Raw genomic sequence first — 22,822 nt, 5'->3', positions numbered from 1 at the left:
TAATAGTCATTCTATAAATGCTGTCCGTTTAAATGGTCTTACCTGTAAACACTGCTGTATCTAACGGATTCCAGCCAGAGTGGATTCTGGAGTCTTCCCACGCTCCTGTTAGTGATCCTCCATCTGGATGGATGAGAACAACCTTCTGAACAATCTAGCAGGAGATGGTCCATATCTATGGGACTGATTTGTGCTGATAACGCCCATTGTATGGACTGATAACAGCCGAAGAGGGTGAATAAAGTCACCCAGTAGCTAGCTGTGCTACTGGGTGAACAAGAGTAGAAGAAGAAGACAGATTAATATCAATAACATCTGTGTAATAAAAACAACCTTTGACCTATCGACTGTTCTCATCTATTACCCAGCATACATCACTCCCTCCATAAATGCAATAAACGATACAAAAGTAACAGCCTATAATTAATTTATCTGCTGTATCTGCTGTTTCTCAGATAGTTGCTTACATTATATAATTTATTGTGTTCTGTATACGTCACTACAATGTGATTTTGGAAATATATAAATATATGGACAACAGGCTGTTCCGCAGCAATCTCTTGTCGTCAATAAACAACTTTTAGGGAGCTCTATAGTATTCAATGAGAGGACCCTGCAGGTCAATTCTCGACGCGAGGGGGGTACCCTGCGCGTCCATAAGTGAAGCAGAGGGAGCCTGACCATGCGTCACATGTTTGACGAGTTGGGAGTGAGAACGTGTTGGATATTTACTATTGGTTCTTATAGCTGCTTTATTGAACATGGAGTTTCCTCTCAGTGCGTCACGTTTTTATTGGACTTGAAACTCATTCTGAATATTTGGCCTCATGGATGTCTTTTTGCTCTCTACATAATTTGGACTGTTTGAAGCTCATTAAATTGAAGTGTTTTTAATTTGATGAAGAGTGAGTCAGACGCTTGATTGAAGCCGGTGTTATTAATAATTCTTATTACTCTTGGAATATATATTTTGGTTGGAAATGCTCTTCATTAAGGACGGCACCTGTCACTGGTTTAATATCATGCAGTTCCTCACTGTGACCACCTGAGGGCAGTAAGCTGTCATCAGAAAGTATCTCTCTGCTGACAGTGTCAGTGTTGCTATCAGTTTAATAATATCTGTGTTCACATATAGAGCGTCATTATCACACTGATGAACACTAGTGGTGAAACGCTGAAGTGAATGTGTCCTAATGTCAGTATTATTGTATGTGGACAGTTGTAGTTACTGACAGTGACCACTGGAGGGCAGTGACCCTGATAGTTTCTCTGGAACAGTCCAGAAGCCTGTCAGTGAAGCAGGATTAGATGTTCAGTGACGGAACATCAGCAGCAGGAAGTGTATTTTCTCTGTGAAGACAAAACAAGTGTAAATGTGTGTGTTGGTAACTCACTGTCAGTGTTGTGCTCTTCTTTTCTCTCCGCGGCCTCAGAAATGCTGACTCTGTTTGTACATCACTTATTTTTCAAATGATAACGCTGTTAAACTGCTTTCATTGAAAATATGAATTTAAATGGAGATAAAATGACATGAGGGAATTTCTACAACCCTGTCAATCAAATAGACGATAAGGAGAAAGTGTGAGGCGACCTCTCGGTAAAAGTGAGTGCAGCAGTGAAAAGGTGAATGAAAAGATAAGGTGAAAGCAGCTCAAACATTACAGACTGCTTCCAACAGCTTCACATGGAGGATCACACAGATGATCACCTGGGACACCAAGTTCAGAAAAGAGCAACTTTGAGAAGTCACAAATGATTTATTTTGTGTCTTTATTGTGATTTTTGTGTTGTAAATATAAAGTCTGTTTTCACACTGACACAGAACTGAACTGAAGGTGTGATTATTTGGACTGTTGACTGATGTTATGTGCTGATGATATTTTATTGTTTTGAGCCAAACTGGATTTCTCTGTAGGAACTCCGTGTTAAAGGGCCAATGCACCAAACTGGCTTTGAGAACAATTTATTACTCATGCAAGGAAAGACTGAAACTTCTCTGAGTAATTAGTAGTGGGAACAAGTTCACTGAGCTCATAGCATTAAGTTGGCTTTATTAGCCCTGCATGGCAGACTGGTCTGAGACCCTCACTCTCAGATTGCCTTAAATAAGACCATTATTAAACTGAAGGTTTTACATCAAATCTATGTGGCGGAGGTGTGGTCCCGGACGCGGCTGCAGGGGAGGAGTGGTGCAGTGAGCTCAACGGGGCGGTGCTGGAGAGGCAGGTGAGAACACAGCTGATGGAGTTTGGGCTGATGACGGTTTCCTTCCCCTTTTTAGTGAGACGGGAGAGGAGCGGAGGGAAGGCTGCGATCAGCTGAGACGGAAGCTGTCCAGATGGCGGACTGTCAAAACTAATAAAAACTCAGAATAAACGTGGCATCTGGCAATAACGAACTATGTGTGTGTGTGCGTGTGTACGTGGGTGAAGTGCATCTCAAAATCGAATTCCTAAATCAAGAACTAAAGCTTAACGAATAACCTGTCTTACAGTTACAGTTACCTGTTATATCTGTCTTACAGTACTGCAGGTACTCCCAGCATGCACGCGCGCACACACACACCTAATCTTGAAAGTAGAGATAGTGTCTGTCTCCTGAATCCAAACTGGAAGCTGGTTCCACAGAAGAGGGGCCTGAAAACTGAAGGCTCTGCCTCCCATTCTACTTTTAAATACTCTAGGAACAACAAGTAGGCCTGCAGAGTGAGAGCGGAGCGCTCTAATAGGGTGATATGGTACTACAAGGTCATTAAGATAAGATGGGGCCTGATTATTTAAGACCTGGTATGTGAGGAGCAGGATTTTGAATTCAATTCTGGATTTAACAGGATTTAACCTGGTCGTTGTGTCCTTGGGCAAGACACTTTACCCTACTGTCTACTGGTGTTGCCCAGAGGGGCCGATGGCGCGATATGGCAGCCTCGCTTCTGTCAGTCTGCTCCAGGGCAGCTGTGGCTACAACCGTAGCTTGCCATTATTATTATTATTATTAGTCCCTGTCAGGACTCTTGCTGCAGCATTTTTGGATTAACTGAAGGCTAACCATTTCTAAGCCACTGTGGAAACACTGATCAAAGTTAAAGTCTTGATTTGAAACTCTGATTAACTACATGGGCTCACATGAAAAACTACAGGCTGACATTAACATTAAAGTACATGTAGAGCTTAATGCATTCCACTCCGTTTTCCTGAAGTGCACATCTTACAGTGCACTTTTTTACAGCCTGGAAGAAACATTTCAACAATATGACTTTAAATCTCACATTTCAAATACACTTGATTGATTTGAAATATTCTAATATTATAAGATGATGAAACAAAAAAGGTTCATTTCCTAAAAATCACTTTATACTTTACTACACTATCTACATGTTGATATTTGTGTGCTCCCAATTGTTCATTTTTCCCTCTTTCACCCTTAAAAACAGAGAGACTGAAAACATCTGGATCATCTGCACTTTGACTCAAATCAGATCTATTTTGTACAGTCACAAGTCAACAGCTTTGATTTAGTATTACTATATAATAAATACCATAAACGACTGTACAAATCACTCATTATATATATTATTATTTAAAAGTGATCTTCATAAGTTTCACAGAAACACACCATACTGATATTCACTGTGAAACTTTGAGTAGAAAAAGACAGAAAACAACATGTGGATCCTGGAATAATGGGAGCTTCCATCTTTAAAGGACTGAAGAGCAAGAAGTTTACAAGGAATAATTTAGAACAGTTTAAAACATCAACTGATTGAATCCATGAATCTGAAAACGTGTTTCTGAGTGAAAGAGACAGACATGTACAGACTGAAGTATCTGTTCAACAGTCAGTGTTTCTCTAACGCGACGACACTTATGCCTCAACTACACACACTTTCAAAGAACAACCAGGATAGACTCTAAATCCAGGATAAAGAGTTTGGGTGAATGTGGTGTTGAAGGTGTGGAGGTGGATCAGAGTGTCAGAGGAGACTCTGTAGAAGGACAGAGTGCCAGCAGGACAGTCCACATACACTGCTACTCTGTTAGAGACAGAGGAGGAGGAGGCGGCGGCAATGATGGATGTTCCTTTGTTATTGTGCCTGACGGAATCAGGACCATCATCAGAGCAGTAGAGACACCAGGACTGATCATTCCACCCAAACACAACATCTTTACTGTTTCCTTTCCTTCTGATTCCTGTGTAACTCACTGATATGAGAACCCCTCCTCTCCACTCGACCTCCCAGTAACAGCGACCAGTCAGACCATTTCTACACAGCACCTGCGGAAGTTGATCAAATCTGCCTGGATGATCAGGATATGACTGAATCTCGTCCACATGTGTCAGAGTTCTGTTGTTGTCAGACAGTTTGAGGTTTGTGTTTACTGTGTTTGTGTCGATTGTGAGTTGGCAGGAATCTGATGGAGAGAACAAACACAATCCAGCTGCAGTTATTGATCCATCATCTGTTCATTGATTGACACTTTGATGATGACTCCTGACATGATGAAGATGGTTGAATGTGTGCTGCTTTGTTTTCATGAATCCCATTAAAAACACACTTACACTTCCTCAGACTTGGTTCTAACCATTGGACTCCAGCAGGCTCCACCCTGAAAGGAGGAGGGGGGTCAGACCAGCATAGTCTTAGCATGCACACATGGACATTACATGGCTCTCATTCACACACTGTTACACACTGATAAAGGAACAGTCCAACATTTTCACAAATACACTTCAATCCACACATGGATCAAACTGCTGACGATTTGGACCAGGGGTGCTCAATACGTCGATCGCAAAGGTAGTATTGGTAGATCGCATGGCATTAAAAAAAATAGATGCCAGCCTATCATCCATCCTATCACTTGATTGATACAGGGAAGCCAGTCAGATGACATCAGATTTTTTCTGACGCTTAGGTCGCTGCGCATGCGCAAACAGCGGCGCGAAGTGTAGTAAAACTGACAAGCTAGTCAGCGAGTTAACTCCAATTTTTAGCTCTCGGTTTTTTCTCTTAAACCTAAGAAAGGGTTAAAAATGAGTGAGGGAGCTGGACCAAGTAAGAAGACAAAAACGTATCACTTTCATACGGAATGGGAGGAGGACTTTTTTTTTCCACGATGTCATTTTCGAAGTGCGTTTGCCTCATCTGCCAGGCTACCATCGCAATGCCAAAGAAGGGAAATGTGGAGCGGCATTTTCGAACTGTTCACGGAAAATGACAGGTAATGACAAAAACAATTTACATTGTTAATTGTGTTGTGAAATATTGGATATTGCGGTTATGCATGTATATACATTGTAGATATAAAGAATCCTCAATATATTTATAAATAAGTATATGTTTTGGATTTTTGTAGTGGGTAGATCATTTTGACTTGGTCATTTTAAAAATAGCTCACATGCGGAAAAAGTGTGAGCACCCCTGATTTGGACTGATCCTTGATCTCTCAGTTCTTTGAATAGTTGTTGGATTTGTTGTCACAGCAACAAATCTATTAAGTGTTGCGTGGTCATCATTATCTTTTATGTCCTCTTACAGATTACCTACAGAAAGATGCTGCTTCAGTCAGCAAGGAATAGTCTACATTATTTTTGACCACCGCATAACTGACAAATGTGGGATTTTGGATAATTTCATGCTGCCAACATTGTAAGAAAAGTTTAGGGGAAGCCCCCTTCTCGTTCCAACATGACTGTGCACTAGTGCACAAAGGAAAGGTCCAGTAGTCTGGGCTATGATAGTCACCTTTCACCCCACTTTCAGCCACACTCCCGCTGGAGAGTGACAGGGCTCACCACATCTACTCTCCTAGATCCTCCAAAGCCAGTACGATGATCCTTCGACTCCTCAAGTACACAGATCGACAGGCCGACAGTATATTCCCAGCAGCATATTAAACATATCAGGTCCCCATAAGGAGAATCCTGTGCTAACAGCTGTCTAAATGACTCGGGTAAAGTTTGTAGCATGCATGCTTGTTGTTTTTGTCTGCTTCCACTTGTCTTTGCACTAGGATGATGTCGGCGTAAATGTGGAGTCATATTCGTTGTGTTCCCACTAGTGCTGTCAGCATTAATCCCGTTAAAATTACATTAACGCCATAACGCAGCAAATCTCCGTTAATGAGTTACCGTGGCACTCTAATAATTTATACTAATAGGTAGTTCTGACTATTTTATGTTCCATTTTTACATTTTTATGGCCGGTGATGTGTAGAATGCAACAAGTTTGCAACTTTGCACCTTGTAATCGTTCTAAATTATGGAAAGGAATAGTAATGGAGATGGAAGATAAGATCTGGGAAGGATACCCAGAAAGTTAAACTCATGGGTTGTACTTCATCGACGAGGGGTTGTTACAGTCTCCTAACTCAATAAAAGTTTTTGGTGTCTCAATTTATAAGTATCTTTCACTTTTCTTGATAAACTGGACTAATGTTTCTTTTGTGAGCACAGGAACAATTGAAAGAAATGTTTCTAGCTCTTCTCTCCATACCTGAGAGTGTCTAGTCTCCAGGATGGATCCATCAATCCTGCCGACAGCAGTTTTAGTCCTGAGAGACCGGGTTGATTGTAGCTCAGGTCCAGCTCTTTCAGATGAGAGGGATTGGAACTCAGAGCTGAAGCCAGAGAAGTACAGCCTTCCTCTGTGATCAGACAGCCTGACAGACTGCAAACACACCACACAACAATTCATCCATAAACACTTGACTTATATTTTCTTCATTTTTTCAGTTTAATTCTGCTTTATTTATAGTAGGACAATTTTGTTTTGTTTTGTTTTGTAATAATCCACATCTATTTTCGGAAATTCTGGGAACTAGATGTACGGTGTGCAAAATTGTAAATTTTGGTATCGATCTGATATGAAGTAAAAAAAGGGCTTGTGTTCCCTGAACCGATACCAATAACAATACATATACCTTTAACTTGATTTATAAGTGCACCTTATACATCAATCAGGCACAATATTAGGACCACCTGCCTAACATTGGGTTGTTTCCCCTGGCATACTGCTTGATGTCATCCACGTAGAAGAGGTGGTTAATAATTGCGTCATTCCATGCCTGGCATCTGTAGCCAGTAATTGATAATCTGATTGAGGGGGTTCAGACCTATGCAGAACAGGACTGAGCTGCTGTTCTCATATTGTTCCCCTGCCAGTAACAGCACACCTGATGGTTCACTGGAGAACAGCTGGTTTATTCTACTGGCTTCTATCCCTCTTGTATACCTCTTTAGGCAGTTAGCCAAAGCTGTGAATCTTTGCTCGGAGAGCCCATAGAAAAAGACTTTCAGACTGCCTCAAAGAGATTCTGGCAACCTGTCAGGTGACTCAAGATGGGAAAGCTTATTTAAACTGAGGATATTGTCAAGTGTCATGGTCCTGGGTTATTCTATGCAGTGTTTTTGAGTTTTATTGTATTTTCTGTCATTTTGTATTATATTTAAGTCATGTTGTTATTCTATGGGTTTATTCTATTGTCCCTAGGTTATTCTGCTTAGTTTGGTTTATTAGATTTCCCCTTGTGTCTTTGCCCTCAGTGTCTCCCCCTGGGTGTCTGTGTTTATACAGTGGTGTGAGTCCTTGTGCCTTTTTTCTCTCCTTGTGTTTTATTCCATCTTGTTTCCCCAGCCCATCATGTCTGCCTCTCTCCTTCGTTCCCTCTCGTCTGTCTCTCCTCCACTCGTATCTCGTTACCTGTTTTATTGTGAAGGTCTTGTGTTTCCATGTACGTTCAGTCTCGCTATGATTATCCATGTCAGCTGTGTTCCCCGTGTGCTCCCACATCCCCTTTTATCTTTCTGTGTATTTATGTCAGCGTCTCCCTCAATTCCGTGTCGCAGTCTCCCTCATACCAATCTGTCTGTTCTGCCTGCTAAGCCTGCCAAGTTTATTTTGTATATTCAAGTTTAGTTTTTTCTCGTGTCCAGCAATAAAGCTGCCTTTTTGAATTTAAGTTTCATCTCCGCGATTCAGTCTAAATTTTGAGTCCTTTCCTGCCTGCCTGCACAGCAGAATATTGGAAAGAATACTTCGAGGACCTCCTTAATCCCACTGACATGTCTTTCATAGAGGAAGCAGAGTCTGGGGATAAGGGGGACGACTCCTCCATCACGAGGCGTTAGGTCACTGAGGCAGTTAAACAAATCTTTGATGGCCAAGCCCCTGTACTGGATGAGATTTGCCCTCTACAATTTGCTTCTACAATGTTGCATGCAGATCAGGGGTAGTACCTTTGGATTGGCAGCCTGGGGTACTGAACAAGTGGGACCGGAGGGTGTGCTCCAATTATAGAGGGATCACACTCCTCAGTCTCACTGGAAAAATCTATGCCAAGGGGCTGGAAAGGAGAGTCTGTCTGGTAGTCGATTTCGAATACTGGAGTAACAATGTGATTTTCTTCCTAGTTACGGAACACTGGATCAGCTTTTTACCCTTTTAAGGATACTTGATGATGGATGGGAAAAGCATGGCTGTTTATCTATCTGTCTATCTATCATGATGATGATCAAGCAGGCAGGTATGAACAAAAGATTAAAGTTCATAAAGATGAGTAGCAAACTAAATCGACAAAGCATAAACTAGCATACATACTGTAAATGTGGCACCAGGGGACATGGATGAAACAGGAAGGAGAATAGAAGAATACAAATCACCTAGGATGACATCTGGTATGCAGAACCTCAGGGCATGAAGTTCGTGCTCCAAGCTATGTATGACATGCTACCCTGTCCAGCAAGCCTGCTTATCTGTGACAAGAGAAAGCATCCAACATGCCTCCTCCAAACATGGTGAGGGTACACTGCATATCTACAACAGCTACCCAAAAGCCCTTAGGGACAGTAAACAGGTCTGCAGTCAAAGAAAAATCTCCTTTTAATGGTTTACTGATGCCAGATATTCCTCTCTAAGACCTACAACTCTCTTGGCATCAGAGGAGCTGCAAAGAGGAAGGCCATCAAATCTGTCACTGAGGCTGCAAAAAGAGCCTTCAGGTGGATTTGCATTAATAGGTCCAAATCGTGGGCCAGTGCAGCTGGGACATAAGTCAAGGTCTGATCAGGCCTGACTGAGTCACCTAATCAAGGCTGTCTTAATGTTGCAAGGCCCAAAACACCCGATGACCTCAAAAAAAAATCAATGATAATACATCTCAGCATATCTATGGATGTCTGTACAATATACTTTTTTTGGTATTCTAACTAAATGCAAAATGTAGCTTTTCTCTTAATTTTTCTGTAGTCCTAAATCTAACTCCTAATGCTACAGTTCATAACAATGAAAGGAAATTGGTATGCTATGAACACAAAATAGCCATAGATCTCTAAATGATCATTGCATAAATTTGATTTATTCAAACAAATCTAAAACAAAATTCGCATATCAAACATTTTTAGATAGCAAGTCAGAATCTGATAATACATGTAAATGGTTAATAAAAGGTAGTTTTAAATTTCTATAAGGGTTAGCTGTCTATGCAAAAATAATTATTCAGAAATTCAGATTTTTTTAAAATGAAAGTGGAAAAGTTTACTTACCGGAGAGTTTCCAGTGTACAACACAAACTCTTCAGTCCAGTAGAGAGAATCTTCACTCCTGAGTCCTGCAGGTTGTTGTTACTCAGATCCAGCTCTCTCAGATTAGAGGACTGAGAGCTGAGAACTGAGGACAGAGCTTTACAACTTCTCTCTGAGAGGTTACAGCCACTCAGTCTGAAACATAATGACATTTGTGATAAAAAAAAAAACAAAGCACTGTATGGTTTACCTATGACCTATTGTCTATGTGTTCAACTTGGCTATATGCAATGTATCAAGATTTCTGGCTCAAAACACTTTGGATTTCAAGGAGAAGGTGAGATATGCTACTACAGGGAGTGCAGAATTATTAGGCAAATGAGTATTTTGTCCACATCATCCTCTTCATGCATGTTGTCTTACTCCAAGCTGTATAGGCTCGAAAGCCTACTACCAATTAAGCATATTAGGTGATGTGCATCTCTGTAATGAGAAGGGGTGTGGTCTAATGACATCAACACCCTATATCAGGTGTGCATAATTATTAGGCAACGTCCTTTCCTTTGGCAAAATGGGTCAAAAGGACCCGACAGGCTCAGAAAAGTCAAAAATAGTGAGATATCTTGCAGAGGGATGCAGCAGTCTCAAAATTGCAAAGCTTCTGAAGCGTGATCGTCGAACAATCAAGCGTTTCATTTAAAATAGTCAACAGGGTCGCAAGAAGCGTGTGGAAAAACCAAGGCGCAAAATAACTGCCCATGAACTGAGAAAAGTCAAGCGTGCAGCTGCCAAGATGCCACTTGCCACCAGTTTGGCCATATATCAGAGCTGCAACATCACTGGAGTGCCCAAAAGCACAAGGTGTGCAATCCGATTGTTCAGTCTGACGTCACTAGCCGTGTCTGGGTCTAAACTCCGCTGCAGGTCCATATCTCAAACGATCACTGTGGCATTACTGAGAGTTGAAAAACTGTCTAAAGTCTTTCATCTTTAATAAAATGATCAGCGTTCTGCTCTACCAGGTGTAACAATTGAGTTTAACATCCAGGCATCCATGAAAACGGAATTTATGACATTTAACGGAGTTAGAAGTTAGCAGGGAGTTAGCTCGCTAGCTTCTATCTAAATACAATATAGCATGTCCTGACTGCGGGGTTTTGGAAACAAATTAAAACGTACAGCTCTGTTATCACTTCCAGCATAAATGAAGACAGAAAACTAAACAGCAGTGACGTTTGTAGGGTTACTGAAGTTGGGCTAAGATAAGATAAGATAAGATAGAACTTTATTAATCCCTCGGGTGGGTTCCTCTGGGAAATTCGATTTCCAAAAAAGCACAGCACCGACAGAAGTTACAGAGTTATACACACACACATATATATAAATACAGAGACAATATAAATAAAATATACGAAGGGGATAAATAGAATAAATAGGAATAAAAATAAAAATACAAGTGAATTGCACATTTCAAGTATTGAGTCTATTGCACCGTTGACTATTTACAAAAGTATTGCACAAAAGGTATTGTACAGTGAGGTGAAGAGGCACTACAGCTTAGTTGTTCCCTCCTTTGTCCTCCTGTTTCCCCTCCCTCTCCCCTCCAGAGAGGAGTTAAACAGTTTGATGGCGTGTGGGACAAAGGAGTTTTTAAGTCTGTTAGTTCTTGTCTTTGGGAGAAGCAACCTGTCACTGAACAGACTCTTCTGGTTGTTTATGGCCGTGTGCAGAGGATGCCCGGCATTGTCCATAATGTCCATCAGTTTCTTTAATGTCCTTTTCTCTGCCACTGTCACCAGAGTGTCCAGCTTCATGCCGACCACAGAGCTAGCCCTCCTGATCAGTTTCTCCAGCCTGGATGAGTCCTTCTTTGCTGTGCTGCTCCCCCAGCACACCACAGTATAGAAAAGTACTCCAGCAACCACCGACTGGTAAAACATCCTCAGGAGCTTCCTGCAGATGTTAAAAGACCTCAGCCTCCTGAGGAAGTACAGTCGGCTTTGGGCTGTTTTATACAGGTGCTCTGTGTTGCATGACCAGTCCAGTTTATTGTCCACCCACAGCCCGAGGTACTTGTACTTGTTGACCACCTCCACCTCCTCCCCCTCTATCTGAACCGGCAGTGGACCTGCTCTAGACCTCCCGAAGTCCACAACCAGTTCCTTAGTCTTTGAGGTGTTGAGTTGCAGGTGGTTTGTGTGACTCCATGCGACAAAGTTCCTCACCAGACTTCTGTACTCCTCTTACTGATCATCCAAGATACACCCCATGATGGCTGTGTCGTCTGCAAACTTCTGAATGTGGCATAATTCAGAGTTGTAGCAGAAGTCAGAGGTGTACAGGGTGAAGAGAAGAGGGGACAGCACAGTTCCCTGTGGTGCTCCTGTGCTGCTGACCACTGTGTCAGACGTGATGTCCTTCAGCCTGACGTACTGTGGTCTGTCGGTGAGGTAGTCGGAGATCCAAGCCACCAGGCAGGGGTCCACCTCCATCCTGTTCAGTTTTTCTTGAAGCATACAGGGCCGGATGGTATTAAAGGCACTGGAAAAGTCAAGAAACAGGATCCTGACCGTGCCTTTTCCCCCATCCAGGTGTGAGTGGGCTCTGTGTAGGAGGTACAGGATGGCATCCTCCACTCCGACACCCACCTTGTATGCAAACTGTAGTGGGTCCTGGGCATGTTGTACCTGTGGTCGGAGGAGGTCGAGGAAGAGCCGCTCTAGAGTCTTCATAAGATGTGACGTCAGTGCCACCGGTCGGAAGTCATTCAGCTCATTGGGCCGGTTCTTTTTGGGGACCGGGACGATGCAGGATGTCTTCCATAGTATAGTCTTCCATAATATAAACAAGCTAACTTTTTTTCCACTCGATAAAAGTTAACGTGAGTGTTCTCGGTGGTCAGGAACAAATGTAATCGCATGGCAGGATGCTGTAAAAGGACCAAACTTCAGCCAGGAGAACAACTGAGATAATCCATCCACAATACGAGGTTAGTCATTCATATACTGCTGCATGGGCTGGGCTGTAGTTACATCCTAAGGTTTTAAAAACTGAGCTTAAATAAATGATTAGTGGTAATAAAAGCCGAGGGAGGTCAACAGGGATCACTGACTGTTTTAGGAGCTTTTTGAGATCAAATAGAAGAAAATACATAACATTAAACATGTTAACAACACAAAAGCCATATTAAACGCAGACTACTTTAGACCCGGAAGTAGGATTCGTCGCGTCATCACTGAACAACCGGATACTCAGAGACATGGCCAAGGTAAGAAAGGCTGAAAGACGACCACCACTGAACAAGACACACAAGCTGAAACGTCAAGACTGGGCCAAGAAATATCTCAAGACTGGTTTTTCTAAGGTTTTATGGACTGATGAAATGAGAGTGAGTCTTGATGGGCCAGATGGATGGGCCCGTGGCTGGACTGGTAAAGGGCAGAGAGCTCCAGTCCCACTCAGACGCCAGCAAGGTGGAGGTGGAGTACTGGTTTGGGCTGGTATCATCAAAGATGAGCTTGTGGGGCCTTTTCGGGTTGAGGATGGAGTCAAGCTCAACTCCCAGTCCTACTGCCAGTTTCTGGAAGACACCTTCTTCAAGCAGTGGTACAGGAAGAAGTCTGCATCCTTCAAGAAAAACATGATTTTCATGCAGGACAATGCTTCATCACACGCGTCCAAGTACTCCACAGCGTGGCTGGCAAGAAAGGGTATAAAAGAAGAAAAACTAATGACATGGCCTCCTTGTTCACCTGATCTGAACCCCATTGAGAACCTGTGGTCCATCATCAAATGTGAGATTTACAAGGAGGGAAAACAGTACACCTCTCTGAACAGTGTCTGGGAGGCTGTGGTTGCTGCTGCACGCAATGTTGATGGTGAACAGATCAAAACACTGACAGAATCCATGGATGGCAGGCGTTTGAGTGTCCTTGCAAAGAAAGGTGGCTATATTGGTCGCTGATTTGTTTTTGTTTTGTTTTTGAAAGTCAGAAATGTATATTTGTGAATGTGGAGATGTTATATTGGTTTCACTGGTAAAAATAAATAATTGAAATGGGTATATATTTGTTTTTGTTAAGTTGCCTAATAATTCTGCACAGTAATAGTCACCTGCACACACAGATATCCCCCTAAAATAGCTAAAACTAAAAACAAACTAAAAACTACTTCCAAAAACATTCAGCTTTGATATTAATGAGTTTTTTGGGTTCATTGAGAACATGGTTGTTGTTCAATAATAAAATTATTCCTCAAAAATACAACTTGCCTAATAATTCTGCACTCCCTGTATTGAAGATAAAACAATGGTCTCATATCATGTTGCATCACCATTTACCTGCCCTTACCTTCAGTTACCTCCAGTAACTTAAGTAGTGGAGGTAGTTTGAAAGAGATTACAGGATGACTCCACCTTAACAACAGGACCACTCTGAACAGTAGCCTGCTGAGTGTGTCTGCTCTTGTAGCCATCTTCAGGTCACATATTACGCATACCATGTGTGACTGCAACCATTCCCCAACTTTCTCTGAATTGTACTAATTACTTATTGATAAATGATCATGAAAATTTCTATATTAATGGTCACGAAATTGACCTCATAACCCATTGTTAGTCCACTGTGATCATTTTTGTTCATTATGGAAAAGTACTATTTATAAAATTGTGGAAACATGTCAACTGAAACTAAGGAAGTCACTTGACTGACAAAACATCCCTTCCATGGAGAATTTTACATTCAAATGAACAGAATCAGCTTTACAAGATTATAAGTTTAATTCAATTGTTCTTTTTTCCATTGTGCATACATGCTTTCCATGTGAGTGTGAATGGTTGTTTGTCTCTCTGTGCTAGCCCTGAGTTAGATTGGTGAAAACCAAAGAGTGTACCCTGCCTCTCGCCCTAAGCTAGATAGGGTAGGCCTAGAACATCCCCCCCCTCCCCTCTCCATGACCCCAGTAAGGATAAGCAGAAGAAAATGGATGGATGGATGGTTTTCTATTAAGTAAAATCAACATTTCAAAACTAAAGCAATGATCACATATTTACTTACAGAGCTTGGTTGGAGGCTTGGACCACTGGCAGCAGCCTCAGAAGAGCCTCCTCTGAAGCAGAGTATTTCTTCAGGTCAAACACATCCAGATCTTCTTCTGATGACAGTAAGATGAAGACCAGAGCTGACCACTGAGCAGGAGACAGTTCATTTGTGGAGAGGCGTTCTGCTTTCAGGGACTGTTGGATTTCCTCCACTAGAGAACAATCATTCAGTTCATTCAGACAGTGGAACAGATTGATGCTTTTTTCTGCAGGCAGATTCTCACTGAGCTTCTCCTTGATGTACTGGACTGTTTTCTTAATGGTCTGTGAGCTACTTCCTGTCAGAGTCAGCAGGCCTCGAAGGAGACTCTGATTGATCTGCACTGACAGACCCAGGAGGAAGCGGAGGAACAAGTCCAAGTGTCCATTTGGACTCTGTAAGGCCTTGTCCATAGCACTCTGGTAGAAATGTTTCTCTACAGATTCACTTCTTTCAGATTTCTGGAAGGTTGTTTTTTGTTCTTCCAGCAGATTGAGTCCAGAGTTGATGAAGGTCAGATGGACATGAAGAGCAGCCAGAAACTCCTGAACACTCAGATGGATGAAGCAGAACACCTTGTCCTGGTACAGTCCTCTCTCCTCTTTAAAGATCTGTGTGAACACTCCTGAGTACACTGAGGCTGCTCTGATATCGATGCCACACTCTGTCAGGTCTGATTCATAGAAGATCAGGTTTCCTTTCTGCAGCTGATCAAAGGCCAGTTTTCCCAGAGACTCCATCATCTTCCTGCTCTCTGGACTCCAGTGTGGATCTGTCTCAGCTCCTCCGTCATACTTGACCGTCTTCACTTTGGCCTGAACCACCAGGAAGTGGATGTACATCTCAGTCAGGGTCTTGGGCAGCTGTCCTTCCTCTCTGGTTTTCAGCACATCCTCCAGAACTGTAGCAGTGATCCAGCAGAAGACTGGGATGTGGCACATGATGTGGAGGCTTCGTGATGTCTTGATGTGGGAGAGGATTATTTTGGCCTGCTTCTTATCCCTAAATCTCTTTTTGAAGTACTCCTCCTTTTGTGGGTCAGTGAACCCTCTGACCTCTGTCACCACGTCAACACAGTCGGGAGGGATCTGATTGGCTGCTGCAGGTCGTGTGGTTATCCAGAGGCGAGCAGAGGGAAGCAGTTTCCCCCTGATGAGGTTTATCAGCAGCACATCCACTGAGGTGGACTTTCTAGGGTCAGTTATGATTGTAGTTTTGTGGAAGTCCAGAGGAAGTCGACACTCATCCAGACCATCAAAGATGAACACAACCTGGAAGTCTTCAAAGCTGCAGATTCCTGCTTCTTTGGTTTCAGTAAAGAAGTGATGAACAAGTTCCACCAAGCTGAACTTTTCCTCTTTCAGCACATTCAGCTCTCTGAAAGTGAATGGAAACATGAACTGGATGTCCTGGTTGGCTTTGTCTTCAGCCCAGTCCAGGGTGTATTTCTGTGTTAAGACTGTTTTCCCAATGCCAGCCACTCCCTTTGTCAGCACTGTTCTGATTGGTTCATCTCTTCCAGGTGAGGCTTTAAAGATGTCTTCTTGTCTGATTGTACACTCTAGATTGTCTGGTTTCCTGGATGCTGTTTCAATCCGTCTGACCTCATGTTCATCATTGACCTCTGCAGTCCCTCCCTCTGTGATGTAGAGCTCTGTGTAGATCTGATTCAGAAGGGTTGGGTTTCCTGCTTTAGCGATCCCCTCAAACACACACTGGAACTTCTTCTTTAGAATAGACTTAAGTTCATGCTGACTCCACTCAATGTCCCTAATTAAAGTTCCTAAAAGAGTCAATAGACAAAAGCATCACTATGGATTATTATATGCACATATTTTGAATATATATGTCCATTCATTGAAACAATAGTAAAGGTTCTATTCATCCAGCAGCTTAAATCTTTGAAGAAATCCTCTTACTGCTCTGTAATTCGTCAGCCAGCTCATCCTGCTTTATTCTCCTCAGGAAATGCAGTGTGATCTTCACAAATGATTCTCTGATGCTATTCGGCTCTTCATCCTCACCCACTAATGCACAATTATTGTCCGTCTGACTCGCTAAGCATTCTGGGTAATCTGGACACAGAACCTTCTGGATTTTCTGCAGTTCTTTCTTCACAAAAGTGACCATTTTGTCCTCCAAGAGCTGCAATGGAATACTTTATGAATGAGGGCAGAGTGGGAGGGTGAGGTTGCTGTACCATAGACACTGAGAAAAAACAGAACAAAATGCAAGCAACAAGAGGGAGGAAACAGAGACATGCAATATTGTATGTGTCCATGGGAGTAACAGAAGAGAACTTTAGAGCATATCATCAGAAGTCTCACCCCTGACCCTAACTACAAGTAAAAAGGAAAGTTGGAAGCCTAGTCTTAAAAGTCAGGCATCTTGCTATTAAAAACTGGTATCTGATTTTAGAGGAGACGATCTTGACAGCTATTCCTCCCATTCTACGGTTAGAAACTTGAGGAACCACAAGTAAACCTGCAGTTTGACAGCGAAGTAACTGGTTGACATAATAAGGTAGTATGACCTCTGCAACAAAAGATATGATTTTCAGCTAATGTCAAGGGTATATGACATCTCACCTCTGCAGCATTTTAATAACTCCCCAGTGCAAACACTGTGTTGAACATTTTTACATCACTAAAATTGTCCGCAGTAAAGGCTTAATTCATAGAAATCAATTCAGTGATGTGCAATACCAAGAGTCCTAATGAAATCCAAACCCTGACCTGTCTTTAACAATAAAAAAAAAAAAAAGAATGAGACGTATTTTCGATCAGACCTGCACTGTTCAAAATGCCATAGATGCCATATTTCATGACAAGACCAAGTTTTATCTATAATGTTTTCCAATTATCTATCTAGGCAGATAGTTTACCGGACACTACCATTAGAGCCAGCAGTTGAAGGATGACATGTAACTGTTCAGGTCAAATTAGTCAGTGGTCAACAACACCACAGTTTTATGTTGTTTAGGTTTTCCCAGCTTCCAGTGTTTATGCTTTCATTTAAACAGTGTTGAGTTGTGCTTCTAATACACTGAGCCTTGCCTCCAGTAATTAGAAAAAAGTATGTTATATGGACAATTATTGCTAAGAGGGAAGAGGAATAACTACACATCTCAAAAATTATGTCATGAAATTTAAAGGAGGCAGAGGTCTGTCAAGGACAATTGGATCTACCTTCTGAACTAAAACCCTTGCATGTAAAAGTAGTTGCTGTACATATACAGACCATAAATATGGAGTCCAGGTGTGTTTGATGCTGCTGGGAAGACTGACCACTGGGAACCTCTGAGCTCTCCTGGTCCACTCTGTGGAGGAATCATGAAGATCAAGAATAATACAAAAGATAACCAAGTAATTAAGATGCTGGTGCTTCCCATCCCTAATAATAATAATAATAATAATAATAATAATAATACTTTTGTCTGATACCTTGTTGGTATCTTGCTCTTGACTACTCTTATTGTCTTTTGCTTGTATTTCTTCTTTTTCTCTTATTTATTGCTGCTCTTTTTGGTAAACTACAAGCACAGTCTATCTCAAAATTAATATGTTTGTATATTATTATTAAATTTACTCAGGTATTTTCTTGTGATGTAGCTGAAGCTGCTGGACCTGCAGGAGTGTTGATGTGATCAGATCTAGTGTATGACTGGCTCAGGTCGACTGCACAAAGCTGAGTGTCAAACTTTGTCTTCTTCCTGTAGCTCTGAATTGAGTCCTTCTACACTATTACATGTGACACAGTGACAGGAAGTTCATTCATACATGAGTGGATCGAGATCTGGCAGGAAAACGTGGAACCTCCTCTGCATGAATCCTGCACTCCTCCTGATCTGTCCGATTGATCCAGAGAACAGCTGTCTGAAGATCATACACATCACTCTGGTAGGCATGCTGCCAACAGCCAGCTGGATCATTGCTTCATGTTTTAAAGGAGGTTTCTTTATTAGTCAGTTCATTATTCGAACAAGAACCTCATCAGATCATGCCTCTGTTATACTGAAGGTGAAATTACATTAAAACTGAAAAATGATGGAGACAAGCTTCAGAGAAATCAAAGTCCAAACGTCTTTCTTCTGGCTTCAGATGGAAAGTTCAGTGTTCACAGTTCATGCTCTTCATTTTATCAATGCAAGAATCCAAAAAACCTCCATGAAGACAAACTTCTCAGCCAGAAATCAAAGCAGCGCTCACATGGAGTCACACTCATTAAACTATTTGCCCCCCTCCATCCAGCAACACCTAAAACACCCGAGTGGAAGTTCCTCCCTACACTGTTGTTTGTGGAAACAGTCCAACCTACACTGCTTCACATATAAACATAGAAATGTGTGTGAAACAGAGCTGAGCTGACATTCAACATGATGGAGGATTTATTCACAAACACTGAGTCATAACAACATTTAGACACACATTACCTCTGCCGGAGGACACACGTCTGATTTAAATGTTATAATAAAATCTTTCGATTGGTCACTCTTGAAGGACACACAGCTGGTTCATGGGAATCAAATAATAATAATAATAATAATAATAATAATAGTAATAATGGATTGCATTTATATAGCGCTTTTCGGGACCCCTCAAAGCGCTTTACAATACCACTATTCATTCACTCTCACATCCACACACTGGTGGAGGCAGCTACAGGTGTAGCCACAGCTGCCCTGGGGCAGACTGACACAAGCGAGGCTGCCATATCGCACCATCGGCCCCTCTGACCAACACCAGTAGGCGGTAGGTGAAGTGTCTCGCCCAAGGACACAACGACCGAGACTGTCTGAGCCGGGGCTCGAACCGGCAACCTTCCGATTACAAGACAAACACCAAACTCTTGAGCCACGATCGCCCCAAATATCTGATTGATCCTGATAGGAAAATAAAATAAAACAAAATAAAAAAATACTTGAAGTTCATTATCTTGATTTTAAAATGCAAATCCATCCATTCTCTTCAGCTTATCATTGCCAGGGTTGTGGGGGGACTGTAACCTATCCCAGCAGGAGAAACACTGGACAGGTCGCCAGTCGTTCGCAGAGTTTAAAATGCAACTGGTTTAATAAAATCTATAAATATCTTTTTAAAATCACAAACAAACAAACCAAATTAAATTAGAATAACATTTCCCCATCAAAAATTATTCAGCTAACAATAAATTAGTTTATAAAATCTAGCCTAACCCTGATTAAATATTGAGTATTACTCTATGTTAGATAAGTTATTTGATTCTACAGTATATTAAATATTTTGTGTTCCTATTCTGCACATGTTACCGGTCAGCTGTAATATTAATATTAATTATTCCTTGGATGAACAGATGTCCAAAGTAGGGATACCTGAACAGGCAATGAAGTACAATACTGAAATTCAGAAAATGTAACAATGTTATCAACATCTTTTTCAGCACTGTTGGTATAGGGCCAGACAAGAAAACAAAAGACAATCTTACACTGAAATAACTTTTCCACAACTGCAATATGAGACATGATCAATATAAAGCTGATATGCCTAATTCTGTCCGTGTTTTGACAGACAACATAGGAGAACATCAGAATAGAGCTTCTCCGAACCAGTCATGGTTGGAACAGAGTTTAAGCCATGTCAGTTTACACTGACTCACTCAGCATAGGAGGAACAGCCCGCAGCCACACATGTGCTAACCTCCGGGCTGCTCCACCCACATACAGCACTATGTTATGAGTAACATACTGAGCAACAGCGTCACCGAATGTGACGCCAAAATGCACAAGCCTAAGGCTCAAATAACGAGATAACATAAACAGTAGTATAAAATAAAGTTGTTTGTTTGAAACTTTTTTTTTTTAAATTTTGTTCATATTCATCTGCAACACCTCAAGCTTTTTAATAGTCCGCATTAAAATGGACAGGAAACAGCGCATAAATAAAGGCCAATTTACACCATGGAGCCCTAATACTGTCTGTGAAGCTGGATTTAAGAAATAAGCCTTTAAAGTCAAAGTATAGCATGTTTAGCACTATCTTGCGCCGGTACAGAACATGATGTCACCTGTTTTTTGGTTCCTGCTAATAGACTCATCTTACTTTATATTTGCTGACAGTTAGGTGTGGGGGTGAATGGTGGTGTACCCAGTACCCGCTGTCATCAAGACAAGAAGTTCCTTACCATGCATTGAGTGTTGCAGCTTAAATCCAGCACCCTGAGAGTGTACACTAAACATAAGGAAGGTGGCCGAGGACTAGTGAGTGTCAGAACTATTGGAGGAAAACATGAGCACGAGCATGACTTCCTGTTTGCTGAGGTGGATTTTCAGTAAACCAAAAGGTTATTTTTAAGACAGTTTAAATGGGATTGAGGGAATGACGTGTTTGCACTTCAGTTTCTATCCAACAACATCAAGCAGTTAAATCAAAGCTCACCTCTCTGCAGCAGACAGAGGCTGGGATTTAAATTCAATGGGACGATCTGCAGAACGGTCACTCTTTAAGGACACACAGCTGGGTTCAGGTTCAGGTCCAGCAGCTCTCTCATAAATCCTGTTAGAAGAAAAATGTGTTTTTCATTTACAGCCACGGAAGCTGATGAAGACTAAGAATGCCTTCATCATCCCAAAGAGAAACAGGTTTTCAGGATGAGCATGAGCAGAAGGGAACTCCAAACTAGTGTTGGCAGTGTGAGAACAGAGCGCCACCCAGAAGTAAACACAGTCATTTACAGTGTGCCGGACTATTGATGGTCCTACTGTGAGCAGCAGGAGTTTAAATGTACATGTTGGACATGTTTTACAGAATAAAGGAACTCCTCACTCAGTGACTTCCTTTGACCAGGAAACAACATCAAGAAGTTTATTTAAATCAAACTGACATCAGAGAAATCAAATGTTACTAACAGCTCACCTCTCTGCAGCAGACAGATGCTGGCTTTTAAAATCAATGGGACGGTCTGCAGACCGGTCACTCTTACAGGACACAGAGCTGGGTGGAGGTCCAGGCTGGTCCCTGTGAATAATGATGCAGCAGTGATGTGAGTGCTGAGCTGTGACATGGAGAAGAGTCATGGACAGTTAGAGATGGTCATCTCACCTCTGAGCTTTGGTCTGGCTCTCATGTTCCCCACACAGAGTGCTTTTAGAGGGAGGGGCTCCCTCCTCTCTGTCCTCACACTGATCCATGCTGCTCAGCTCACACACACTTTCTACCTGCAGAGGAAACACAAATCATTCATGTGCACATGAGAGCTGCAGAGGTCGTGTCTGATGTGTTGGACTAACATCCACTCCATCTGAAACACAGCTTTCATCATTCAGCCCTGTGTATAGATGTGAATTGTTTTTATTCAGAAAGATGAAGTTTGTGTTTCAGTCATGTAGTGACTCTTGCTGCTTAACTGTACGAGGTTAGTTAAACACTGTGAAACAGATCATACAGATCCCGCCATGTTAGAAGACATTATTAAAGACAGGGAGGCATCCTTTACAGCAATTGCTACAGTTATTGATTGTTCCATGTTTATTTCAGTGTTCAAATCTTTACAGTTTTTAATGTCCTCTTAATCAAATCAATGAACAAATCAGTCCATGCAATCTTTCTGAATGATTTCACAATGATGGTACTTTTACACCCACGCATTTTGCTAAAACACTTGAAAATACTTTTTTACTAATATTTTTTTTTAAAGAACTCGAGTAATTGGGCATATCATGAACAAATTCCGTCATAAATATTAATCACTGGGATTAACGGGAGATGGTAACAAAAACACTGGAGCTGAGCTTAGCTGTGACGCCATCCCGTACACTGCCTTTACTGCTGAACTACCGCGTCGTGTCCTCGGAAGTCTGCACTCCCGAGCGAACTTGTAAGAACTAGAATTAGGGAAGTATGAACTTCTGTGTTGAGATTAGACTTGGTCAAACGTTCCGCACCAGCTGTAAACATAAAGAATGTCATGTATGACGCCTCTCTGCATTTTACCCGGTGCTGAGCTACCAGCCAGGCTAAAGTCAGACCATTTGTCACAGGTCTCCTTACTGCAGTCAGCCGCCATCGCTATGCTAGAGATCATCAGTCTGAGTCAGTCTCACACATTAAATGGTCCAGCTGTGAATCCGTTACTGTTGAGCGGCAGATTTGTGCTGGAACTAAGCTGCAAGGAAAACATTACAAACTGCTAACGCTACCTTCACATGGAAACGGCCACCAGCATCATTCACAAACACCAAGTCCAGGAAG

General features: G+C 41.8%; 1 protein-coding gene across 1 annotated transcript in view; it reads right to left on the bottom strand.

The window, feature by feature from the left end:
* The window catches only part of LOC113019582 (NLR family CARD domain-containing protein 3-like), a 159,948-nt gene extending 138,186 nt beyond the window's left edge, over window positions 1-21,762 (bottom strand). The window contains exons 1-8 of the mRNA XM_026163356.1: window positions 21,674-21,762; window positions 21,488-21,589; window positions 21,011-21,127; window positions 17,838-17,916; window positions 16,517-16,742; window positions 14,574-16,380; window positions 9,541-9,714; window positions 6,494-6,667 (exon numbers count right to left, since the gene is read on the bottom strand). Of these exons, the coding sequence (XP_026019141.1) occupies window positions 6,494-6,667; window positions 9,541-9,714; window positions 14,574-16,380; window positions 16,517-16,742; window positions 17,838-17,916; window positions 21,011-21,127; window positions 21,488-21,589; window positions 21,674-21,762 (2,768 nt within the window). The remainder of the gene's footprint in view (window positions 1-6,493; window positions 6,668-9,540; window positions 9,715-14,573; window positions 16,381-16,516; window positions 16,743-17,837; window positions 17,917-21,010; window positions 21,128-21,487; window positions 21,590-21,673) is intronic.
* Window positions 21,763-22,822: the final 1,060 nt, after the last annotated feature.

Source organism: Astatotilapia calliptera, chromosome 3 (genome assembly GCF_900246225.1).
Source record: "Astatotilapia calliptera chromosome 3, fAstCal1.2, whole genome shotgun sequence".
In the NCBI taxonomy this organism is placed as follows: Eukaryota; Metazoa; Chordata; class Actinopteri; order Cichliformes; family Cichlidae; genus Astatotilapia; species Astatotilapia calliptera.
Note: the sequence above shows the minus strand (reverse complement) of the source record. Positions and strands in the feature narration are given on the sequence as shown.